Source organism: Maniola hyperantus, chromosome 15 (genome assembly GCF_902806685.2).
Source record: "Maniola hyperantus chromosome 15, iAphHyp1.2, whole genome shotgun sequence".
Lineage (NCBI taxonomy): Eukaryota > Metazoa > Arthropoda > Insecta > Lepidoptera > Nymphalidae > Maniola > Maniola hyperantus.
Genome location: NC_048550.1, coordinates 8,044,607 through 8,072,047, shown reverse-complemented (window position 1 = coordinate 8,072,047; position 27,441 = coordinate 8,044,607). Strand labels below are relative to the sequence as shown.

Here is a 27,441-nt window from a genome sequence, read left to right as displayed (position 1 = left end):
AAAATGTTAGCTGATAAATGGCTGATAGAATATACCTACCACTGAGATAACGGTAGTAAGTACCTAATACCTAAGTACCTAGCTGAAATTGCATTTCGAAAACAAGTTTAACAGTGAAAATTATTTTTGAATGTACCTACCTACCTATTATTTTCAACCGTTCATTTTTTCAATTTCTATTATTGTTGATCTTTATATAACTAAACGCAATTAAAAGGAAAAAATGAAAAACAATAAAAATATTCGTTATTTTATAAAAACTGAAAGTTCCTCTGCCTATTATCCCCAACACTGGGAGGAACGTTTTTTGAATGTTTATTTGGATCATGGTGGCTTTGGGTAACAGGTAATAAAAAAAGCCACCATGATCTAAACAAACATCCAAACAAACTTTCCTCCCAGTGTTGGGGACAATACCACAGAATATATATATATATATATACACACAGAATATATATATATATATATACACAGAATATATATATATATATATACACAGAATATATATATATATATATATACTAAGTATACGCAGAGAGACCTTCAGCTTTTATAAAATATGGAAGGTCTAGCACGCGCTGGCTCTTAGGCTATTATTTTCACCGCGTTTTCACCGTAAATAAAATATTTAGTATTTCAATAAGTTCAAACTACAAAGTAATACAGCTTGTTTTACCGCCATCTATTGGTAATATTGGAAAATAAAACTCAACTACTCGTCACTAGATGTCACTTTTCAAATAATTCAGGCATTCAACAACAGATGGCAGAAAACAATTTAAAGTTTATATTATATATAAAATACAAGTAAAATACCTACTAAAAATATTATTATTAATTGAGAGGTTTACTTATTTTTTACAGCTAAAAGGGAATGTTTCTTATTTAATAGGAATGCATTTGCAATATTAAGAACATAGGTAGTGACGCAAACTAAACAAAAGTCCTTCAGCATGAATATCAGCAGGTAGGCTAAGTAGACACAGGTTAGAAGGGAGGCTGCAGAAATTCCGAGCTGTAGTCGTACCACATTTACTTGGTCAAATGTAGCTGAAACAAAAAAATAGGTAAGTACAATGGTTATAATATGTCCTGCAACTTAAATAATAGTAGGTACGGGGTCAAAGGTATAAGTAGAAGTTACCTTTATGTTTATAATAATAATAATTATGTAAGTTATAAAGACTGGGTTGCGGCTATGCTACTATTCTACGAAACACTGTTACTAGCTAGACAGCTACTATTAAAATATAGAGATCGTTGAGCCCACACCTAGCTACATAGGTACCTAACTAAAATCATAAACTGCAGAACCCATAGGTAGGTCCCTACCTACCTACCTACCTACCTACCTACGTAACTTCAAGTTAATTTGTCCCCATGATAATTTATTTATACTTGTAACAATTTAAACGTTTAATATCAATGAGACATTATGATTTATTACAATATCCAGGTAATTATGAACATAGCAAACAATGCTATCGAATATCGGCCGGTCCATTTCGATTACGGACAAAACTGAAAAACAATGGGCTATACAAAATAATCCAACCGTTTACGACCATGTTCCGCGGTATTAACAATTTAGCGAAGCAATAAATGCTCACGCAAACCCTCCATGATTAGGGTTGCCAGTTAAAATTTTTGAAATCCTGAAAAAAAGAAAAAAAATCTACTAAAAATTCCTGAGATTTTGCTCCGAGAGCAAGGGGTACCTATTACTAAAGCCGAAGGTTAATGTCTTGTTACTTTATACAATTTGCTGCAGTTATACAATGAGATTATACCACAGACTTGTTACGTTCATAGTTACAGGGCTTATAACATTCGTGCTCGGGGATGAGAAGACTGAAGACACAAAACGCGTGAGAGTATAAGAGATACCACTCTACAAAAGTGACCCAAGTGTCGTAGTTTTCTGTCTTTATTTTAGATATGTATGTAATTTATCATTATCATCATCATCATGATCAACCCATCGCCGCGCCGGCTCATTACAGAGCACGCGTCAGAGATAAGGGTTTTGGCCACGCTGGCCAAGTGCGGATTGGCAGACTTCACACACCTTTGAGAACATTATGGAGAACTCTCAGGCATGCAGGTTTCCTCACGATGTTTTCCTTCAATAAAGAAAATAATATATTTTAATCACATGAATTAAACATAGCCCTGAAAAGTTAGAGGTGCGTGAACGTAATCGAACCCCCGACCTCCAATTAGAAGGCGGACGTAATAACTACGAGCCTATCACAGCTTTAACTTTACAAAAATAATTTATGTATCTATCTTTTTACATTTAAATTAGATACTTTTAAATCTATATAAGTAGGTACCTACCTAAAAAAGGGAAAATGACTGACTGACTTAAATTATGTCATGGCGTGTGGCTAGTCTAGTAGTAAGGTAGAGACTTCCACACGCCAACTAGCCATACGAAAACAACGCCACTCCTTACAAGAGACCTTCGACCTATGTCAAGCAGTGGACATCTATCCGTTGACGACGATGATGATGAATTCGGCCATTTTCCAAGTCCGGCCATAACCTTTGACTAAGAATTCTGATATGGCCGGAATCCAGGACAAATCCTGATCTGGTAACCCTATCCTTAATAATATATTCAAATACGTTTTATTGGCTTAAAATCGTGCCGCGGTTTCGACTTTCGGGAAACGAAATGCAAACTGCATTAATTGACAATTTATATTAGCATAATCTGATAATGTTGCTCGTGGAAATTTACGTAATATTAAAACGGGATTGGAAAAACAATTTACGCCGTGGTTATGTTAGCGCTGTAATTTGTTCAATTATATTTCAGTGCCATGTTTTATTTTATTGTTTTTTAGTTGCTTATGTATGTATTGTAGGTACCTACGTATGAGGAGATCCGTAGGAGAACTAAATTAACCGACATAGCTCAACGGGTTGCGAAGCTGAAGTGGCAATGGGCAGGGCACATAGTTCGTAAAACCGATAGACATTGGGGACTCAAGGTAATGGAATGGCGACCTCGCATCGGAAGACACAGCGTTGGAAGCCTCCGCGGTCCGTGCAGCGGAGGCTTAGGAATAGAGTTTCGGGTATGGCACTCTAAAAATACCTATCACTCTATGTTTCCTATAAAAATGCTTTGCAATTGGCGCAGCTTCTAGAGGACCTAAGCTTATTGGCGATTATCCTAGTTAGATATAGGTACTTTAGCGTTTAAACTATCGTGAGTGATTTCCATTATACATATCTCACACCCGGCTTTACTCACGTGTTTAGTCGACGCTAGCCCGACTAGTTTCGAAGTCATCCGGGGTCCTTTTTCAAAGGGAGTTGAGACTGACTAACGTGACTAAACACGTGGGTAAAGCCGGGTGTGAGATATGTACAATTAGATATACCTACTTATCTACTCCTAAGTGTCTGCCTCGGTAACTTGTGCTGGCTGTAATTGATACGGGTGGGCCCCTAGCCCATCTTAGCGCAAAAAGTATCTTGCGCGACATCACACCTTGTTTAATTGCCTCGACGGGTGAGATAAGTGGGCGCGATCAGTTTTTGCACAAGGAATCAACTTAGCGATTCAGCGTGGAAATGCACCTAACATTCTTGGCACCGTTCCACGCCGACTTATAGCAATATCTAACCTACAATTATTATTATTAGCTTGAGGTTTGGCTTAGTAATAAATTAAGATAAAAAATATGATTGTGCTCACACGCCATTATAATAAAGGTAAGTAGGTATGTGTGGATAAAAACTAAAGATAAAGAAATAGGTACCTACATGTAATAGTGTGTCCATACCTCATCCTTTTATCTACCTATTCACACTTTCGAAACTTTAAGTATTTTGAAGTTAAAGTAAAAAATCCGCTTGTACCTACACTTAAAACAATACTTAAATATTTCCGGTATTCGCCCATAACATTTTAAGGTATCTCCCGTCAGATTATCAGTTCGACCCACCTGTACCTAGGTACATAATACACATGGCCTGGCTGATGGCTGATAATCTCATTTTTTCAAAGTCGTGTAAAATTTAAGGTGAATACTGCATAGCGCACAATTTTAATGTAGGACATCTCTTTTTTATTTGCAAAAAAAACTTGTGAACTAAACAAGAATCTACGGTATCTACGTAGGTATGTATGCAGGGGTTTAACATGGTTTTCATAATATTTTCCCGACGCGCTGACACGGTGCACGATTCGCAATGATGAGCACATTACTCGCGAAATGCCTTTACCACACACATGTTAGCTTTCCCACGATAAAAAAATATCTATGTAAATAGGTATTATTTAGAGCTGATAATCTGAAAATTCCTTTATGTACCAACATTACATAGCTAACCACTTCATCCTTTTAATAAACTTCCGAACCATGTCGCTAACTATGGGGCCACATAAGAAAGCTCAGGGTCACTCAGATGTAGAGAGGTATGCTTGTAGTTTCCCTACGTGGTCAAATCAGAAATGATGAGATCCGTAAGAGAACTTTAGTCCGCGACAGGTTGAGATATGAGGCTATGAGGCGGGGGGATGCCCCGCATACCCGCACGTCACCCGCGCTCGCCTGCACCGGGTTAGCGTGGGGCTTGTGCGGGTGTGCGGGACGTTCCGTCCCCGATTGACATCTCGACCTATCGCGTCTACGGGTTGCTGCCGAAGCTGAAGTGGCAATGGGCAGGGAACATAGTTCGAAAAACCGATAGACGTTGGGATCCCAAGTTGCTGGAATCGACATCAGACGAGTCGCAGGGAGCCGTTAGATTCATGAGACGCAAGACCGTGGCGTGTGGAAGTCCCTACAAGAGACCTATGCCCAGCAGTGTACGCCTATCGATTGTTGGTGATGATGATGACCACAGGGATGATTACCACCAGGTGAGATTGCAATCAAGGGCTAACTTGTAACTGAATTAAAAAAACTTCCGAAACTTGGGTTCTCAAAAAGGTTTTGTATTTAGGTACCTAATAAATCGTATTTGATGTACTATAGGTAACTAAAAAAAGATTCTGACGAATTGAGAACCTCCTCCTTCTTTGAAATCGGTTAAAAGATCTTCTTCGACGTGACACTCTTGGCAGAGTGGTCGTGGTCATCACTAAGTGACGTTTTTGGGGGCAGATGCTAAACCTACGCCTCACGAGCACGAAAAGGACTGGTGCAGAAGGCAAGGGAAAACCACTGACACTAACCTTCCCAAGAAAGTCCTCGTGAGGTGTTAAAAAGATAGATGTCATCAAATATCAGATAGTTACAATAACATCTTTATTTCCATCAATATGGGTAGTGGATTATCAAATATGTGCGAAACGGCTTTAATGGCTCTCCTAGACGTTTTCCCACAGCCATGAATATGACTCACGATGCGCGATCATGAGCGAAATAAGCGAAATGATTTTACTGTGGTTAGATAGGTACAGATAAATAATGTATTATCCAGAAAGCCCACAAATTATTTTATCTATATTATCCATGAAAATTGTTCACACATCAAAAATATCTATATATAGTACGCGACAGGTCGAGATGGTAATCAGGGTATGAGGCGGGGGGGACGCCCTGCAAACGCGCACGTCACTCGCACTATCCCGCACCGGGTTAGCGTGGGGACTGTGTGGGTGTGCGGGTCTGCGGGGCGTTCCTTCCCCGATTGCCATCTCGATCTGTCGCGTACTTATAAAAGGCAGCGCGGCTTTTGCAATATTTCCTCGTAGTCGCAAAGCACGATTCGCGATTTACATTTTGGAATTGCACAGTAAACGGGTTTGCGTGGACTACGCCTAGCTCGTTCTTAGGTTTCCCACAGAACTCTTACTTTATACTTAAACAGTATAACAGCTTACCTATTTGATTAACACGTTGCAATGAATAGGTATTAAATGATAGGTACAGCTGTTGATCTTGCTTGAAGCAGTGATAGCTTAGCCATAGTAATGTATGACGTCCGCCTCCTATTCGGGAGTTCGGGGTTCCCGGGCTTCTTTTAGAGGTATGTGCGTTTTATCCAATTAAATATCCTCACGATTTCTCACGATGTTTTTTCCGTTAAAGCAAGTTTAACGGTGAAGGAAAACATCGTCAGGAAACCTGCATGCAGCGTTGCAGAGTTCTCCATAATGTTTTTAAAGGCGCGTGAAGTCTGCCAATCCGCAGTTGGCCAGCGTGGTAGTCTATGGCCAAAACCGTCTCATTCTGAGAGGTGACCCGTGCTCAGTAGTGACTAGTGAGCCGGTGATGGGTTGATCATGATAATGATGATGAACTTGCTTGTAATCCAAACCCTACATCTTGGTAAAAAAAGTATGGCATGGTCGTTTAATGTTCGTGAAACTTTTACGTGACATAACATACTTATTTGAAGTTCATAAAGAATCATTAATTGTGCGATAATCACGAAATTGTATTGTGGGGCCATTTCGTGATTGTCGCCCAAACTATTCCTTTTGGGCATAAGTATTATATCAGATAAAAATTCCGGTGTAGAAAATCTTTCGTCAAAGTATTAAGTCTAATTTGTTTATGTTTTCTTCGGAGTAGTAAGTGTAAGAAATCACGTCATGCATTGTCAGACACTTAGTATGGTGGCAACCCCTGCCAGACACGGGACACCCTTAACCTCCTGGGACCCCGCGTACTAATAGGTACTAGACTAGAACAAAATCGACTTACTCAGATAGACCCAAAATTTTTAAAACCGCTTCTGAACTATGACCCATTGTTAATACTACTGCGAAGAAAATATAAAAAAATAGATTTTATATACTTTGACGTACGATTTTTCAAACCTTTATTACCTCTGTTATCTCCCAAAGCAACCATGATCCAAACAAACGTTCCTCCCAGTGTTGGCGACAATACGCAAAGAAACTTTTAGCTTCTATAAAATAAGGAAGGTCTAGCACGCGCTGGCTCTCTCTACAGCACGGCAGATATCATTACAAGCCAGAGACCATTTTATCCTATGGGCGGTTTCAGACTAGCGTTTTATACGCGCGTATGAGCTCGTTTTTGGAAGCGCATGTAGGCGCGTATAGGCGCGCCTTTTGGCACACGCTCAACTCGTACGAGCGTTGACGCGCTTCTAAGCTCGTATAAGCGCGAGCCGCGAGAGACATCTCCCCACAACATCACCGCGGTTCGAGCGAACACGCCGAAATATGCCCGTATACGCGAGTCCAGTTTTTTGAAGCGCGTAATGTATCGTGCGTAGTAAGCGCGTATGCTGAAACGACCGTATACGCGCAAAAAAATACGCTAGTCTGAAACCGCCCTTAGGCCTGCTCCTCGGTGTTACAAGCCCATGCAACATACATCATCAATAATACATACATAAGCGCGCCAAGAAACCGTTTTTATCGGATTTCGTAGATATCTCGACGTAGCCCAATTATATAAACGGTCAAACATGGTAGCGATTCACATACTTTGATTATGACGATTAATCAACGCTTATAGGGCTATTCGAAACATTAAAGTGATTGATGTTTATGGGTGCAATAAAAATGGTTGTAAAAATTAGTTATTTTTAGGTTTTAATGCAAATAAATCTTGTTTTTGACTAGTTTATCGAACGCTTCAAAGAAGCTATCAAGTACATGATTAAGATATCATACGGAAAATTAATACTATAGGATTTGGGAGTCAATTGCAGAAACTACTGTAGGGATTTTCATTCGATTTTCACCAATGGATAGATAATTTTATAAGGTTGAGATGTAGGTATAATTTTAAAAGGTTTGCCGTTAATTAGTCGACATATAATGATAATATTGGTAAGGTTAGGATTAAGTAGTAGGCAAAAATTCTGCCACATAATACGTGAGCTAATTCCTGGTGCACACTGCGTAAACCGTTAGATTTACCGTAAAATGCACACTGATAAAAGCAAAATGGGTTGCCCAAGTCAGAGTTTGATAACTTTGAACCAATATTATACCTTGAACCTTAATCATGGGGTAAGTACGAATACTACTCATTGCTCAGCCACCAACTTTGCTTTTTTTGGTGGTCCTTGGTAACGGTAACCGTAAGGCAATTTTAACAGTCTTAAAAATATTTTTCATCCTACATTAAAACTTACATCTAACTTGAACTTATGACGAGAAACGGTGCTAATTCTGAATGCGAGCCTAAGAAGCAACTCAAAATAGCTAGATAAATATAAAAAAGTGAACTTACTCAAAAATATAATAATACAGTAGAAGATAATCCCGTACACACAATTCGGCACCTTGAAAGGGGAGTCCTCGGGCACGAGTCCCAGGCCCTTCGCGTACCTGCAACACAATAACGTTTTTTTTATTGCTACTCCATTTAAACACGATTTTGATGTGTACTGACATAAAACCTTTTTGGCGCACTGGTATGATTTCTCATCATGCAAGCAAAATGCTCCTGGTTTGATTCATGTTTCATGGTTTCTAAAAAGAATTATTGTGTTGAACTGGTCAGAATTTGTTAATTTTGGACCATATACCTATTACCTATACTATTATGTATTCTGAGACCACAGGTACTGGGTTGCATAATAGTCAGACCTTGTTTGGCCAATATTTTATTATGGAAGTATAATTTCTGACTTGTGCAGCCCAATTTCTTTTTTTATTGGGGATAAATGTTCAATGGTAGCCGTATCATAACCACATGAGATCCATATTTACTCGTGTGTCATAACTTTGACCATCTATCACGCAACTGACCATAGCATTGGTTCGACAATGGTCTCTCGACTTTGTCGACAATATAGTCCAACGGATGCTGCAGCCCTGTCTTCCATTCATTGTCAGGATTCATAAGAAGACTTATTCATCATCGTCACCTACCGACAGAGCAGCTGCGAGGGATTTTGATTCGATTCCGTAGAGTCATTCAGATGATATTATAATTATGTAGGTAAGTACCACTACCACCCGTACCTAATGAATAATTTTTACTGGTTTTTTTTATTCTATTTTTAATTTAATTAAAAACCTAGTAATAAAATTCAGTAGGTATCTTACCAAAAGAACTTCAGAACGATTGTGTCTTAGAATAACAACTCGATTTGTATGACGGTACCTACCTCAATAATGGAATTATAGGTATAGTACGCGACAGGTCGAGATGGCAGTCGGGGTATGAGGCGGGGGGCCGCCCCGCACACCGGCACGTCACCCGCGTTCGCCCGCACCGGGTTAGCGCGGGAGCTGCGTGGGTGTGCGGGGCGTTCCTTCCCTGACTGCCATCTCGACCTGTCGCCTACTATAGGTGCCTGCTATTGTGAGAACGTTTTGTGTAGCACGGCGTTTTAGGAATAAAAAAATAATTAAGTAATCTTCTAAACGTATAAAATTCAAAGTCCTGAGTCCTGACTGACTGACTGACATTTATATATCAACGCACAGCCTAAACCACTGGTCCTAGAGACTTGAAATTTTAAGGGTGTGTTCTTTGTAAAGAGTGGGTATCCACTAAGAAAGGATTTTTCGAAATTCCAGCCCTAAGTGGGTTAAATAGGGGATGAAATTTTGTATGAATGTCCGTCATTTTTCAAGTTATTTGCATGGAAATTGGTATTTGGGTATACGGTCACTAATGAAGAAATACGTGTTCCAGGATTTTTGGAAATTCATCTCCCACCTCGATTTTCTAAATTCCACCCGAGCGAAGCCGGGGCGGGTCAGAGAGAAATCAATTTTAGCGTTTAAAAATAATTTAATGCAGTAACAAGAAAAGGTTTTTATGGCTGCGAAGTTTTCTTCGATATTGAAAGAAAGTTATACTTGAATTGACTATGAATAAAATCGTTATTAACCGATGTGTACCTAATCTTTCTTACGCGGACTACTGTGCTAGACATCGATGAGTATTTTACTCACTTAGAGGTAAGGACTTTGGAACAGCTTGCATGCTCGCCTATATCGCAGAGCGCCTTATAACCAGGCCTCAACTCTGCAAGCAGTTCCACGTATAGCGCGTATGTGGACACCAGCACGCCGAATAAGCTTATCGTTATGATAGCTCGATTTAGCTGTTTAGCATTCATGGTTCACTCTGGAAGGACTGTAAGTAGGTAATAAAAAATCAGTCAAGTGCGAATCGGACTCACACAGGAAGGGTTCTGTAAGATCGTACAAGAAATAACAGCCGTACTCAGAGTCGCTAATCGTTTATGTGAGAGATGTATAACTCTGTCTCATTTTAACTAAACTTAAGTAACGATTAAGCGTCTCTGAGTGCGGCTGTTAGACTTTTTAATTTTTCATGTCGCTAATTGTGAAATGTTTGTTGTTATAGCTAGTGGCATTTGACATAGTACATACTGTGAAAGTTTCAGGTCTCTACCTATTATGGTTCACGAGATAGACAGACGGACGGATGGGCAGACAGCGGAGTGTTAGTAATAGTAGGCTCCCGTTGACACCCCTCGGGTACGGAACCCTAAAAATCAAAGGTAAAAGAAAGGTGTGTAATCTCCTCCAGTCAAAGGATTAAGTAATCAAGACTTATCATCATCATTATCTCAAGTTCTCAACCCATCACCGGCCCCCTACTGATGACCTCTCTATCGCCTCAGTGGCAAGGTTGTCCTATAAGTGAGATGTCCCGAGTACGATTCCGATCTGCTCTGATCTGGGTCTCGGCTCGGGCGTGGCTTGTTACCACCCTACTGGCAAAGTCGTGCCACCGAGCAAGCCTAAAATAGCTATTAGGTAGGTACCTATAGTCCGCGACAGGTTGAAATGGCAATCGGGGTATGAGGCGGGGGGACGCCCCCTACACTCTCACCAGCGCTCGCCCACACAGGGTTAGGGTGCGTTCCCTTCCCTAATGCCATCTCGACCTGTCGCGTACTATACCTACAACCTCTCAGTTTATAATTGTCTAAAAATGAATAGGTAACTTGTGGATGCCGGAAATTATAACAGAATGTTAGTAATATTATCATTGAAGTGAATAAGGTCCAAAAATAATAAGCGATATTATATACGTAGCATAGGTACCTATCTTTAACGCAATTGAATTGAAAATATTATAATTACTTACATATACTTTATTCAATAGGTACTGTAACATACAACACTTGTCGTTTCAATGCTAATAATTATTATTTGGCCTCTATATTAAACAATATATAATAATACTCAACAATCTGTCTGAAAACGAGTTTATCACTTGATAGCACGCACACGACTAAGGTAAATAATAATTTTATCATGCGTAAATCGTAGGACGACTTTGGCACTAATATTACCGTGACTTTGGGGTTCGCACACATCAGTGATCATTGTTGTGACGTAATTAATTATTCATTAATTTAATTATAAATAACCTTCTGATAACGTTTAAAATAAATCTACATCATAAAAGGTGTCTGTCATCCGACTAAACTGAAACTTTACAATAATTGCTAGGACTTGCGGGAAGGTTTCTGACACTTTACAGTATAGTGGATTCAAAATAAATTGGCGTTGCTCCGGTTTGAGGAGTTCGGACTTGGAGTGTAATCATGAAGCCGTTGCTTGATACCTAAAATATCAATTCACCATCAGAAATTCCCGAATCCCTACGGCTTAGGAGTTCTGTACCTGGCAGTATCAGGATTGAGGAGTTAGGCTCCGAAGTTCAATGGTAAAGTCTATGCTTGGCACCAAAAATAATATTGCATCATCCGCAGTTCCTGAATCACTATAGTTTAGGAGTGCTGTACATCATCAGGGTTGAAGAGTTGGGACTTGGGGTCCAAGCATAAAGTCGTTGCTTGGTACCTACAATTACTAGAGCCTCAATAGCTCAAGCGGTAAAGGAGTGGACTGAAAACCGAAAGGTCGACGGTTCAAACCCCGCCTGTTTGCACTATTGTCGTACCTACTCTTAGCACAAGCCTGACGCGTTGGAGAGGAAAAGGGAATATTAGTCATTTAACATGGCTAAAATTATTGAAAAAACCGGCCAAGTGCGAGTCAGGCTCGCGCAATGTGGGTTCCGTACTACAGTCGTATTTTTTCGACATTTTGCACGATAAATCAAAAACTATGATACATAAAAATAAATAAAAATCTGTTTTTACAATGTACAGGTACATACCTTTCATATGATACCCCACTTGATATAGTCACTCACTTCGAAAGTTGAAAATACTAATTATTAGTTCATGATCACAATTTTTTTTGTGTGATCTAACCCTAAATTCACGGTTTTCAGATTTTTCCCCAAATGTCAGCTATAAGATCTACTTACCTGCCAAATTTCATGATTCTAGGTCAACGGGAAGTACCCTGTAGGTTTCTTGACAGACAGACAGACAGACAGACAGACAGACAGACAGACAGACAGACAGACAGACAGACAGACAGACAGACAGACAGACCGACAGACAGATAGACAGACAGACAGACAGACAGACAGACAGACAGACAACAAAGTGATAACCCTTATAGGGTTCCGTTTTTCCTTTTGAGGTACGGAACCCTAAAAAAAATAAAAAACTTGATAATTTAGGCGGGCAGTACCTAACCCTGCAGCATCAGGATTGCGGAGTAGGATCCAAAAAAAATTATGGGACCACCACGGAAACATCCTCTGTTAATTAGGTACCTACTCTTTGATTTTCCAGTGGCCCTACCGCGGTTGTTTGACAGCTACAATGTCACGATCGCAATCATCTCTGATTGGTTAATGCTCGCTCACTATTGGCCACAATGCATTGTTGCTCATTGTTGCAACAAGAATCGCACAAATTCAGCCAATCAGAACAATTGAGATTGTAATAATGATTGATGCAGGTTTTAGACAATCGCCCCGCAGGATAAAAAATAGCATATCCTGCCCCGTAAGCCAAATTTCATCGGAATCGGTTAAATTGTTGGGCCCCGAAAAGCTAGCAGACGCGGACGGACAGACAAAACACTTTCGCATTTAGAATAGATATTAAGGTAATGGATTTGTTCGATCCCTATTCAGTCCACAGATTTCATTCTATCTTGTTCTATGATCTTCTTCTTCTTCTTATTTTGCTTTATGGCTTTCAGTAGTGCCACACCGAGCACAATGCACTTCGCCAATGTCACGTAGAATGGAAGAGGTCCAAGGTCCAAGGGTTCAATGATCTTGTTCATCCAAGTCTTGATCACATCTAAAATTTGAATTTTGAACGCGGCAAAAATGACATTGACTGTGGCAAGCAGTCAAAACCCATCAAAACCACATGCGCGAATTTCACTAGTCACAACTAACTTCACCCCATAACGGGCTCTCGAATCTCGAATCGAATCGCATTTTTACTGTAGGTAGGGTACTACTAACGCACTCTATGAGAGTATTGAAGAAACTAGAGACATAAACAAAGATTCTTGTATGTACCCGACCATAAAACAATATAAATTAAAACTTTGATTCATTAAAAAAAATATGTACTTATTGCATTTGTAAAATTAACTTTCATAATTGTAAATAATACGAACAACGAACATTTTTTACTTACTACATTGCAATTAAATAGGTCAGCAATGCAATCTTATTTTTATGGAGAAGAGAGAGACCGAGTTACAAGTGCGAAGAGTATAACTGAGCGCCACATTGCCAATGACGCCCAATATCGCAGAGTGTATGTGTTTTTAAGTTGGCAGCACTGCTTTAGTTCACCATCGCGACCGCAACGCAGCGTTGGCGTCGTGCAACACCTTTCATTGTATTGACTATTGACTGATTCTGAACACAGAATAATGTATAAAACTAATTTAACATTTAATTGTCTTAGTTCATGTTAAAATATGTTGTAGCCTATCATAATTTAAGTGTAATAATGCTCCCGTTTACGTAAAAGTGAAAGAAGACAGCCCGTCGAGTGCTACGCGGCCATTTTACTTGCAATGCGGCAACGGTGTACGGTCCGCCATTGGAAACGGCCAGTGTCTTTTTCTGTGTGTAAGATTTGTATTTTGTCGATTTGCTCGGCATAGAAACAAAGGTTAACCATGTGTGATAAAAGTGTAGTGCGGACTTTAGTGTAGTGAAGCACGGTGGTCGGGTGTTTCGAATAATGTGCGAACGATGGAAAACGAAGTGAAGCAGCGCAATCAGAGAAATAGGCGAAGGGAGCGGGCCCAGCGCATGCAAGCACAGCGAGAGAGTAAAGTTAAGGATGGGGACAGCGGCGAGGACGAGTCTCCGGCGAGAGAAAAGCCACCTCGTCCTCCAGCCAGGCGGAAAAAGTCGAGGGAACCCCTCGGAGAGGAGGATATCATCGATGGTTTCGCCATAATGGCATTTCGCACCTATGAAGATCTCGAGGTTAGTCTACTCTTTACATCTATATTACTCGCTATATAAAATGACTGCGCGAACCCATAACAATACAAGTTTCTACTTTTCATGCCTATACATAATAATAATAATATTAATAGGTAGTTTACCTGAACTGATGAATGCTGTTTATATTTACATAATGCCTTCAAAGTTTACTTTTGACTTTAATGTTATGCATTATCAGCAAACTTCAATGGCAAGTTAATATATTTACTTATTTTACTGCCAAAAATTAAGTTTAACGATTTTATTACACAAAAAATATTGCTCTGAATTCTTACTCCTATGTCTAAACATAAAGGTTCAGTAAGTATTTTATAAAGAAATAGATGCTTGTAAAATCAAATGGATATTCCAATATTGTAACAAAAAAACTTGCTATGTAATCGCTTCAGAGTCGTCTCGGAAGTGCAATGACCTATTGAATGAACCCTTCGTACTGATATTTGAAATGTAAATTAAGATGCTAAGTCATTCTTAATTTATTAGCAAAAGAATGTATTATAAGGTTTATTTGTCATGGAACTATAGGTAAATACTAAATATCTAGATAACTAAATGGATAGTGAGCAGCTGACGGCACGGCACGGCGCGGCGCCGCCGCCGGAGCGCGCGCCCCGCGGCCCGCTCTCGCCGGCCGAGGTGCACCCGCGGTCTCCCACCAAGTGTAAATTTGGTCTAAGTGGCTTTCGCTCGTTTGTGCTCATTTATCGTGCCGTCCTCGGAACGACAATATTAGGTACCTATGTTGTGTCGAAGTCTTATAAGCGCACAATAAAACAACATTTTGCGCTATCGTTCTAAATTATGACGACAGGCGTGCCATTTGTGCCTCGTTGGAGCTCGCTTATATTATAGGCACAAACAGGTTCCTTTGCTCCTATTTAATTCACCACATGCGGTGTGCAACGTTTATGCAATTTCTGCTTACAATGGCTGGTAGGCTAATTTTCTGCAGAAAACGGGTTTTTGTTGAAATTACGCCAACGTACCGACATGTGGCCAATAAATATGAGGTTTCTCTTCCTAATAATACCTATGAAGCGAAAAAAATACCCAACGAATCACCTATCCTTTGTGTTGTTTTTTATTTGTGGTTATCTGTAACTTGGCATTATTTTGCGAATGTTTCTATGTACCTACCTGTTTTTCTTTTTAATATTGTTAATCTTTTTGCAGAATTTGTAGTTACTATAAGTAATAAAATTACTTTTATATTATATCTAACTCCTACCTACGTATCACTAAAACTGATATTCTCATGATAAATATATGCATGTTCCTTTATCATAGAGATTACGAGTGGTAATGAATTGTAATACGTAATACTTACCTATTTTGGATAATCTAATACCTAATTAACAGCATTAATATAAGACGTCAACAAATACAAACAAGATTTGTGTTTGCAAAGCCAAATGCACACTGGCAGAGCGGAGGCGGGGGTCTTTTATACGAAATGAACAACTAAGTTTTATTTAACTACTTCGGAAAAACGACAGCGCTTGCAAGCCCAGACGCGCTCAAGCGCTACGCACGTCTGATTATATTTAACTTATACTAACTTGATCACTATATCGAAGTTAAATGAAAACTGACTTTAGGTAAATATAAGAAGTTGTAATAAAAAAATCGATGCCTATATTTATTAATATTTGTTTTCTTTACGAACACCCCCAGAGTGTAATGTTTACGAAAAAAAAAACGAGTGCCTAGTTACCGATTACCCCGGCTTTCGACGGCCTTTTTTTTAAATAAAGAATATTAGCCATGTTAAATGACTAATATTCCCCCTTTCCTCTCCAATTAAGCGTCAGGCTTGTGCTAGGAGTAGGTACGACAATAGTGCAACGGGTGGGGTTTGAACCGTCGACCTTTCGGTTTTCAGTCCACTCCTATACCGATTGAGCTATTGAGGCTCTGAAGGCTGAGGCTTTTTCCGCCGCTGTTTATTTTTCATCCATCCAAAAATGAATTAAAAAATCATTTCAGGCCTAAAAGAACCCCAAACTCCTAGGCCCGCATAGTTCTAAGACGACCCTGCCAAGAAACAGCGGCGGATTAAGAGTTCCATCAGAGGCCTAGGTGGCATCACAGAATAATGATTATATTTAATGATTCATTTTATTTGTTTCTGGGCAAAGGTTTTCGAACAGGTGCCTATATAAATATAATAGGTAGGTATATAAAGGAAACGAACAGGAAATCGGGACGCGAATTTTTTTCTAAAATTTTACAGAAACTTAAGCTTCGCTACTTACTCTTAACGACATACCTACCTATAGTTTTTAACAATAGGTTTTGATTTCATTCAAAAACCTTCTTTTCGAGAGTGAAGCGAGTACAATTTCTTATTATAAGTTTTAGTGAATAAATCATACTTACAAAACCAAAATATAATTTAAGCGCGAGCAACGCGAGCGCAAAATTTTTCTTTAATTTTACGGAAACAATCCTTAGGGGCAAAAGTATTTTGGCCTGCTTTGCTATTTGTGATTTATTTTTTAGGCCCCCCTAGTTTAACCAAGACCGGGGGCGGACCTCCTCCTACGCTCATCCTTAGTCCGCCACAGTCTATAAGTAGGTACAGTAGTATTTTTTGGCAAGAGTTAATTAGGTTTATTCGCGGGCACAATTTGTATTAGGAATACGGCTCTTTCTCACCTTTGCGCCGCCCATATTGTATGCCGATACCTACTAGACAATAAAATTATCGCCATCACGCTCTTATGTTTTATTCCTATAGTATATAGATTACATAGTGTCATGTAACTATTGCACCTACTGTATGTTATCACACGTGTTATTTTCTAAAGCTACGTGGGTAATTGTCCCAGGAAGCGCAATAAAATAAAGATTAAAGTTATACGAGCATGACCGTGTCATCCGACGCCCGTTATGCGGCATTACAGAGGAGCAAGTAACTTTGAGACTAAGTAATTATTGTTTTCCCACGACACGCTTCGCCGTGTCCAGTTTCGTAAGTAGGTTATTATGTTCCCGGTAGGTATTATGATCCCCGTAAAATAAACAAATTGTGATCGTTCAGCTCTTCACAGCACGTTATTCGAGTTTACATTACATAATTTAAAACATATTACATTTAGGTGAATATAGGTAACTTCTGCGTGGATTTATGTTATTAAAAATCCCGTGGGAGCACTTCGATTTTCCAAGATGCAAAAAAAAAGTATGGGTAGGCTAGGTCCGACTCCAAGCTAACTACTTCTGTATTCTGTATAAATTATTTAAATGTTGTATGACTTATTAAATTGACTTATATATAATTATGACTTAATTTAATTTCATAAATTTACTTAATACCTACCTACATAACTTTTTGTAAAAAGAATAAAAGATTATAGCATAATGTCACCTCGCGATTAGCCGGTCGCGTTTTACAACTTTTTGATCCACACAATTTTATGTAACTAGTTAAGTACACCTACGTAGTACGTACCTACCTACAATGTTGCTTTACAATAATTTAATTAAATACTTAATTTCTTACATAAAAGAAAAGTTATCTCATCATCATCGTGATCAACCTATCGGCGGCTCACTACAGAGCACGGATTTTTTTGTTATCAAAGTGATCCTATAAGGGATCCGTTTTTCCTTTTGTGGTACGGTACCCTAAAAAACAAATATAAGATTATTAAGAATAAAAACAGCAATGTCTGTTAAAAGTTTACAAGATCCAAACCAGATAAGCGCGAGAAAGAGATTCAATTTGGGACGAGAAAGAAGCGGCTCCAAAAATTCCCTTCGAGTTGACAAGCTTTTTAGACACTATTATATGGCGGCGGTGAATTTTTAAATTAAATTGTGTTTTTTCCTCAAAGCTCTACCTTTTTCATAATAGCTTTTGTAACGAAGCGTTGAGGAGTTTTTTGAAACGCTACGCTGAATTTGTAAAAGTAGTGAGGCGCTAAAAATCTGTTAACGTGGCTTTAAAACCACTCCTTTTTTCAAACATTTGCAGCGCTTTTAGCAAGCGGGAATATCTAACGTTATCGCAGAGCGTTGCACTCAAGCCGTTAAAGCGATTCCCCGCCAGAGATGCCCGAGGCAAAAGCTAGTACTCTGATAATACCTGTGAAATCTGCGGTAGTGAGACGCATAACAACTGTGCACTAGGTTCATGTTTTAGTGTATGCCTGTGCAAAATCAATATCTGTCGCTTTAGAAGACGAGCCACGACGGTTCGGAGAACCGACCGGGTGTCTCGGCGCATCGAGACACCCCTGTGACCCATCCCCTTCTAGTATTCCCTGGAGCTTAATGTTAGCACGCCGTGACATAAATACTTACCTGGGAAAAGTTTAAACCGCTTTCTTCCGCTTTTATTACCTCTCACGCTAGCTCTTTTTGAGTTTTACGCCACTCGTTTGTCAACAACGATTTAAAGTTCCTTTGAATTTAAGGCAGGTAACTTGAAAATGATACCATGAACTATTATAATATTGAGACTTTAACGTTAACGTTGTTCTTTCATTAAGTACTACTTATTAGACTATAGATTCTTATGAAACACATAGTTCTGCGCATTGTTTTAATGTATGAATTAATGTACATACAATCATTACTGTACACCTTAAAATCAGTAGGTACAGAGAACTAATTTAAAAGACAAAACAAAGTAAGGTACTTACTATAAGTGTAATTTGTCGGCCTTATCGCTACTCGTCGTTAATATGCAACCTTGATTTGCTGCACATAAATTTATGCAAATTAATGTTCACAAATGTTTTTCGTTCCATGTTTTATAATAATTGTTATACCTGAGTAAATTGTAGCAAAAAATCAAGATTATTTGAAAGTCGAGCTGCATACGCCCGCTTATAATCATAATAATATAAATCTCAGTAGGTACCTTCTGAAAAGAAACCCACACAAGGGAACAGCGTCGCCATTTGCTTTAGAAATATTGCAGAAAAATTGCTTTGTCCTCTACAGTCTACACATAGGGGAAAGTTTCGTTCGCTTGTACGTAAGTACTTAAATTTTGAATTCTCAAGTCGTTTAACTTGAGCAATAACTATGTAAATGCATATTTAAAGCAGAACAACTGTATATTCAAGCGCTATTTAAGTCAGTCATTGTTATTTATTATCTCAAAAGAGCGTCAAAATTAATAATGTAAATTTTATTGCTAATCTTTTTATCTCTGAGGTAATTTTTTATTGTAATAATATTCAGCAAAAATAAATAACAAACGGATTATGTATATTTATAAATTACTAGCTAATGTCCGCGACTTTATCTGTGTGGATTTAGGATATCAAAAATCCTGTCAACTCGTTGATTTTCGATATTAAAGTATCAACAAAAACAACAGGATACTTTCGTCTCCAGAAGCTAACTTAATTCAGTATTGTGCCTATCCTTATCAAAGTTAAAAAATTATGTTTTATTAATGCACCATATCAAATGATCAAAGTCAAAGTCAAATCAAATAACAAACCTTATCAATGTAACTTTTTTCAAACAATCTTTGTATGCCACTTTTGTACCTAAACTTTTAACTCATTCTCTCTTTAGAAATGTTATCGTGTTTTGCTTCGAGTGTGAAAGCGTTATTCGTAACGTAAACATAAACGCCGGTGTATGTAGCACGTACCACTTAATAAAATTAGCTTCTCTAAGTGCACGTTACTATTATACTGTAAAACATAGCGATCATTGTTTTTATTACGTTGTTACTTATGTTAATATTTATGCAAATGTAAAAAAACTAGCCAAGTGCCAGTCAGAATCGCGCACCGAGAGGTTTCCGTACTGCAGTCGTATATTTTCGACATTTTGCACGATAAATCAAAAACTATTATGCATAAAAATAAATAACATTTGCTTTAGAATGTACAGATAGAGCCCTTTTATATTATGATACCCCACTTGGTGTAGTAATCTTTTAAAGTTGAAAATACTAACTTCGTGTTAATTTAAATCTAAAATTAAATTTAAATCCGTTGCTCCGTTACGGCTTGATTGAAGGACAGACCAACAAATAAACAGCCATTTATAACATCGGTAGTGATGGGATATGGATATGGCATAATAACCTCATCGTAAAAAGTGTTATTTAACACCTTTGATGCATTACCTAAAGAAGCACAAAATATTTCCTTCTAAATTACCTACAGGATTCGTGCCTAGCGCGTTAAGTGATAAGTCGCTATTCGTTAGTAGAATAGTCGGGGTCGATTTCAAAGTCATAAATGCAGACTGAACAATATTGACAAACAAGTAGTTTCCTAGGCAGTTAGGTAGGTACCTCGGGTTTAATATTATGTATATTCACAAGAAATCTCAGATGAAACATTAACAGAAGTCAAGTGGTTGTATTTGTTCATTCGATTATCCGCCGTGAAGTGGGTATTAGCACACATTAGCGTTCATTGCGCGACATTATATAAACATTTCGTAATAAATGGACCTATTTATCGACTAGCGTACGTCAGGGCAAAGTAAATGTTGACATGTTGACGGTTAAGTTAGGCCTAAACACACGACGCAACACAAAAGTGATGAACTAGCAACTTGAGTTCTTTTCAGTTTCATACCTTTTCTGAAACCATTACATGTCGCAACTAGTTTGAGGCGCGTTTGAAACGCATCACTGATTAGTTACATTGAAATCGTCGTGCGGCAACTACGTGAAACTAGTTTCAGGCGTGCTTTTGCAAAATGAATGTACAAACTTATTATGAGAGAGTTTCATCACAGAATGATTGTGGCCCGTGTGTGGTGGTTTCAACACACACGGGCACAGCATCACGGTTTCAAACGGGTTTCAATCTAGTGTCTGAAATGTGTTTAATTGTACATAGTTGCGTTGCACCGTCTGTTTTGAGCCTTAGTAGTTGTCGATAGAGAATGCGATGCGGTCAACCACTCGTATACCCTTTTAATTTGGTGACAATACAAATAAATCTCTGTTGATTGATGACCCGGAAATACAGTTACTTAATATATCCCTCCTATACTTAACTAAGTATAGGAGGGACGATGAATGTGTCTATTAATTTTCTCGTCTCGAATAGGACTTTACGACTCATTTAGTAGTAATGGTATTGCATTTTAATGTTACGACCATTAAAATTCGAAAATCATAGCAGTCAGGTACTTTTATTTATTACCTACAATATCTATAAACAAGCGGTGATATCCTAGTGATAAGGTGTCGGTCTCCTATTCGGGGGTTCGATCCCGGGCACGCACCTCTGACTTTTCGGAGTTATGTGCGTTAAATAATTGCTTAAAACGCACTTCACTTGCTTAAACGGTGAAGAAAAACATCGAGAGGAATCCTGCTTGCCTGAGAGTTCTCCACAATGTTCTCAAAGGTGTGTGAAGTCTGCCAATCCGTACTTGACTAGCAGCGTGGTGGAGTCTGCCAATCAGCACTTGGCCAGCGTGGTGGAGAAGAATTTGGCCATAAAATGGCCAAAGCCTTCCCATTGCGAGAGGACACCCGTGCCCAGTAGTGAGCCAGGAGAGTTATGGGTTGATCATGATGATGATGAATCGTATAAGAGATTTATTCGATAAATTTAATAGGTATGATTATATAATTGAACACTAAAAACACTTAAATGGAAGTCAGCAAGTAATTCAATTCAATCAATATTTCCGTCGTGACTCGTGACGGCCTTACGGCCGCACAGGAATTAACTCCGCTAGTTTCGAAGAATGTTAATCACGACCCCGTTTTACAATCGCAACGACATCGCCATGCCTAACTACAACCGAATTAAAACCCGCATTAAGATTTAATGATTCTTTACTCTGATGTAATCTTCGATTGTGGAATCTTGAACGATTGATATGCCATTGCAAAAGAAATATTTACTCACCCACTGAATTGTGTCATAAATGTACTTCACAACTTTATTTCGTTATACAAGGTTAATAATCAGAACGATTGACTATATTACTCGTAGAGTGGTTTTAAATCGTATTTTAAGCGTAACATTTGTATTTGGCATGTGTTGATGTATATTGTTTATGCTAATACCACAGTTCACGACTGTCACCCCCCGTACCCACTTGTCGTTTTTCGGGCCTGGATTCAAATCGGATGTTTCAGTGGCAGAACATTTTATATGAAGCTATTCACACTTGTCGGAAACCGATTTGGTGTCATACCAGTTTCTTTTAAAATTCTATTATAAAGCTGTGCTAGCGTCGTAACAGCTTCGAGACAGAAATAATAAGTGTCTAGTAGATTGTATCACTACAATGTTTACAAGGGTAATAGTTGAAATAGGGTTCTTCCGCCCACACGGATGGGGTGACGCGAGGTGGCGACGTAATCGTTCACGACACGCGACTGTCGCCGCGCGCAAACCGTTTACAAAATATTTCGATTAGGTAAACCTCTCCCCTTAATTGTTTCCTAGTGAAACTAAACTATCATAAAACAAAACCAACATTCCATTTTCGAAATTTAAGGCCAGCTTCTTCCCTCGTAGCTTTTTTTTAAAGTTTATATCTAAGACTAGCGCTTGACTGCAATCAGACCAGGCAAGAGATGATGCAGCCTAAGATGGAGCTCGCTTGCCTAGAAGATGCCTATCCACTTTTGACTTGAAGGTACCCATATTAAAAGTGGAAGTGAAAACTGACGCCGGAAGGGCGTTCCATGTCCCAGTTCGAATTAGAAACGAGGATACAAATCGCTTCGTACGTGTCCATGGAATTTCGATCTACACGATGGGTGCAGACCTTGACGATGCCTTGCGGTTTATAGTCAGCTTTAGTGTTAAGTTTACGTACCTAATTAATTAATTATTCCACAATTGACAATCAAAAAGTGTACATTGGTAACTACCCAATTTGAATAAATGGTTTGAGTTTGAAACGTTTTATTAAATCTGTTTAGTACAAAAATATTCAGCGCCTGGCTCTATTGCTGTGTGTATTCAACATGACGTATAAATAGAACACTTCTTTTGATAACTTTTTGCAGCACGCGGTTGTTGTGCCGTTTTTTTTGCAACTCCCTTTTTAACTAGTTCAATGGCTACCAGCTGAGCTTTCATAATTGTTTTCAAATAGCATATTGTGTGTCCGGTATCAGTGGTTTCTTTTGTTAAATTATTTCCTTTTTTCCTATATTTACTTACGAGTTACTAATTAATACTATACAAAAAAGAGTTAAAGGTAAAAAGAGCTGCATCACTATCCATACTGTAAATGCCAAAGTGTGTTTGTTTATTGATTGGTTGGTTTGTCCTTAAATCACGCCGCAACGGAGCAACGGATTGGCGTACTTTTTTGCATGGAATATAGTTGAAGACCTGGACAGTTACACCTGAAGAGTTCCCACGGAATTTAAAAAAACCTAAATCCACGCGAACAAAGTCGCGGGCATTAGCTAGTATCCTTACGCAAACATTAGTCGCGAACAAACTATGAAGTGAACAAGCCATGAAGAAGACGTATTTTTATTCTGAGAAACCAAAAAACTAAGTTAAAGTAAACCCTACATAGAACAAGTAATATCTGTAATCTCCCATCTTGGACGTTGAATAATTGTTTGAAAGTTCTAATCCCATAATAAGCTTATGGCTCAGTAGCAGGTGAAAGAGCCGTTTCTCTTGATAAGTTAATTACGTGGCGTACTGCGCCCCATAATCGTTCATTACCATGCAGTTCATCTAATCCGGCGTGCTAACCCACGCCCGGTTGTCTGATGACTTAATTAATGACCCGCCCGTGTCGCTGGTAATTAAACAGCTTGGCAAATTGAGCGCTTGGCCCCGCGGCTGCCAGAAGATTAAAAACCGAATGCAATTATGCGAACCCGGCCAACGTCTGACCCAGATATAAATAATGTACATTATACAATTACTAGCTAATTCCCGCGACTTCGTTCGTGTAGATTTAGGTTTTTAAAAATCCCAAGGGTCTCGCTGATTTTGCGGGATAAAAAGTAGCCTATGTCTCTCTCCAAGTCTTTAACTATAGCCATGCAAAAATTCATATCAATCCGTTGCTCCGTTGCGGAGTTATTGAAGGACAGACAAACCAACAAACAAACACTTTCGCATTTATAATAGTTATGATGTAACAACAGCTTTTGCCCGCGCCTTCGTCCGCGGTACGTATAATATTTAAGTTGTAGCCTTGTACTACCTGGTTTAGGTAGTTTTCTAATGGTGAAAGAATTATTGAAATCAGTTCAGTGGCTTCAGAGTTTATGGATTACAAACAAACAAACATAATATCTTTCCTGTTTATAATATTGTTATAGTATAGTGTATTTCGCACACACACATCAACATATCACTGATTAACATACTAACAAATATAATTAGAATAGGTATTAGAATAGATTCAGAAACTCTGTAAATAATATTAATTGATAAGGAAAATAAAGGCTTAATAATAATAATAATAGTATATTTACTAGATGATTCTCGCGACTTTCTCCTTGTGGATTTAGGTTTTTAAATCCCGGGATGAAAAGGAGCCATTTCCTCTCCGGGATGAAATGAAATCAGTTAAACGGATGGGCTGTGAAAAGGTAACAGACAGATCCTTTTATAATATTCGTATGGATATATTATGCCTTATGTCAAGTTATGTCTACTAATATTTTAGTGGTTCATTTAAAATTATTTATCAGTGAAATGCAGGTAAGTAGATACAGTATGCAGTTGGAACTGGATGTCCTCAAAATACTTAATGAAGTGATATATATTTAATTTCTTATTCATTCACATTGCAAAAACTCAAGCTAACAAGGTAGCATTTCACACGGCTGAACAGATTTGTAATGTCTCATTTCATTAATAGTTTGGTTTGATATCGTTATATTTTTAATTAACTACAATCAAAGTCCTATCTAAAAGCTGGCAATATTAGAATGAGAATAGTTCCTAAAATACTTAGATTTTAGACTCGCTGATTGTTGGTAAAAGCTAGTAAAAGTTGTGTACAAACTTTCTTGTATCACGCGGATATATTATTATGGTAATGAATATGTTCACACTTTATACGTTTGTTTTGATCCCGTCAGATTATAAAGTAGCGCTAAGTTTATAAATTGGTCGTAACAGGCCATTACGAGTATATAATTTCTTCACAATATTAGTACCGGAGCTGTCACATCAATGATTAACGTGCTGCCGCTGAAGTAATTACGGTAAATGACCGTTGTCGACGAAGTGTGACTGCGTGTGTTATATTACGATAAAATTGGATACATAATTATTATGCTAAAATTCATCTAATCATAAACTTGGGAGTCTGAAGTAAATGTTTGTTGTGATATTTAAAACAGAATCGTAATTCCGTTTCCGGATTCAATATCAATGTACGGAAAGAGTATGATTTAATTAGTATCTTTTCTTGTATGTTGTTTAATTTAATATTTGGGAATGTGACAATACGATAAATGATATTATGTGAATTGTCAATACTGGTAACTAATTATTCATTGTAAAATTGTAAATTAAATACTGTCAATGTACGGAAAGGGTATGATTTAAATAGTATCTTTTCTTGTATGTTGTTTAATTTAATATTTAGGAATGTGACAATACGATAAATAATATTATGTGAATTGTCAATACTGGTAACTAATTATTCATTGTAAATTAAATACTGTCAATGCACTAAGAGTGACATTATACTAAGCTATTGTCAACATACAGTTGGCAATAGCTATTATGTGAAATAATAATGTTGTGTAAACTGACAATTTAAGTCGCTTATTATTATTGTAAATTATTAATACGTAGACCATCAATGTCACTGATTTTATTATTGTAAATTGGGTGTGTCAACATACCTTTTGTCAACAAACCTAAAATAAATAATGATTAATATTAAGATCATGTGATAGTCGACATCCGCCTGGTTTGCGATGGCAGTGTTATAAAAGTACCCTACCTCGACAGAGAGGGAACAGTCTTGTATCGACAGCTCAGAGCAAACACAGCGGACCTTACTGAAGTTAAGTATTCTTATATTGTATTATAATGTAATGTAATCATTTGCCTTTTATAGGTTACCTGTTGTAACTGTGTACCAAATATGTACCTACTACTTTACTCAACGTTCTAATGTTTTAAAAGATGTGTGTTATGGAGTTTCTTTGCCCTTTCTTCTCCATGACTAAACACCTTAGCGAAATGGGTGGTAGATTCATTTTAAATATAAATAGATCAATGCTGAACAAATACAATTCAGTTATTATTCGACTTGGTTGGTTTTACTTCTGTATTTATCACCTACCCTCTTGTGCTATTTATTTTATACATTGAGATAAAAGTAAACACTAGGTTGTTAGCTTCTAATTATTATAGAAGCCTGTTTAGATGATTAGGATTCTTACTTTGAAATAATACAGCAGATGCCTTGCTTGATTTTTAATTACTTAGTATTTGGCCTTACCTGACAAATAATTGATAAATGATAACTTTCATTAGTAATCATTGGATTTAATTTATCATTACTATTAAAGCCCACTGTCTTAACTTCTCTTTTTATCCAAATCTCACATCAGAAGTGGGATACGATAATTCTTTTCTTGTCGAAATACTAATACTTTTCAAATGCTTTTAGCAATCGTGGATGCGGCTTCTCCTCAAAGCAACAGGCTACTGCCTGTCATCGGCAGCACTTGGTATTGGTGCCCGATGATCACAAAGCGATGGGCAACGCTGTTGTCAGCGGCACTTGGTGCTGGTGTGACACCGCTGATCGAAACGTCGCGTCGCTCCAATTGTGAAAGATAAGTGAAGTGTAATTATGTGCTGCTTTAAAGTGATCTTAAAACCACGTTTGTGGTATTGTTTCTATGAAAAAGTTTTTGTGAGGGTAATCATAAAAGATTTTAATTAGTTAGATAAACCACGTGTTGTGGTATAATTTATTTGGATAAGAATAAGTCTAGTTAGAGGTCAGATTGGCCGAACGGTTTTTGATAAAGTATATGTAGATGTGAAATCATTTAGAACGTTATGATGTACCGAAACAAAAAGGTTTGCTTTTAAGAAATCGCACCGTACTTACAGCTCAAAACTTGAAGAAATTAACTTATTCTGATTAATTAAACTTAAACATAAACTATATTTATTTATTTTGCTTCTTAAAATAATTCAACTATTTGTCTTTTCTTAAAACAACACAAGAG

General features: G+C 38.0%; 2 protein-coding genes across 7 annotated transcripts in view; one reads left to right on the top strand and one right to left on the bottom strand.

Moving 5' to 3' along the window:
* Positions 1 to 268: 268 nt before the first annotated feature.
* On the bottom strand, positions 269 to 11,190 carry Vkor (Vitamin-K epoxide reductase). Its single transcript, XM_069503446.1, has 4 exons — positions 11,031 to 11,190; positions 9,863 to 10,046; positions 8,184 to 8,281; positions 269 to 1,050 (listed from the first exon to the last, which is right to left on the bottom strand). Exons 2-4 carry the CDS (start codon positions 10,027 to 10,029, stop codon positions 848 to 850), a joined length of 468 nt encoding a protein of 155 aa, XP_069359547.1. The 5' UTR covers positions 10,030 to 10,046; positions 11,031 to 11,190; the 3' UTR covers positions 269 to 847.
* Positions 11,191 to 13,668: 2,478 nt separating this feature from the next.
* The window catches only part of LOC117989036 (proline-rich protein 36-like), a 92,291-nt gene continuing 78,518 nt past the window's right edge, over positions 13,669 to 27,441 (top strand). For 4 of the 6 annotated variants that reach the window (XM_069503360.1, XM_069503359.1, XM_069503358.1 and 1 more), the window contains exon 1: positions 13,669 to 14,276. In XM_069503360.1, coding sequence (XP_069359461.1) covers positions 14,037 to 14,276 — 240 coding nt within the window. In that variant the 5' untranslated portion in view covers positions 13,669 to 14,036. The remainder of the gene's footprint in view (positions 14,277 to 27,441) is intronic. The other 2 variants (XM_034976338.2, XM_069503357.1) reach the window with 2 other exon arrangements.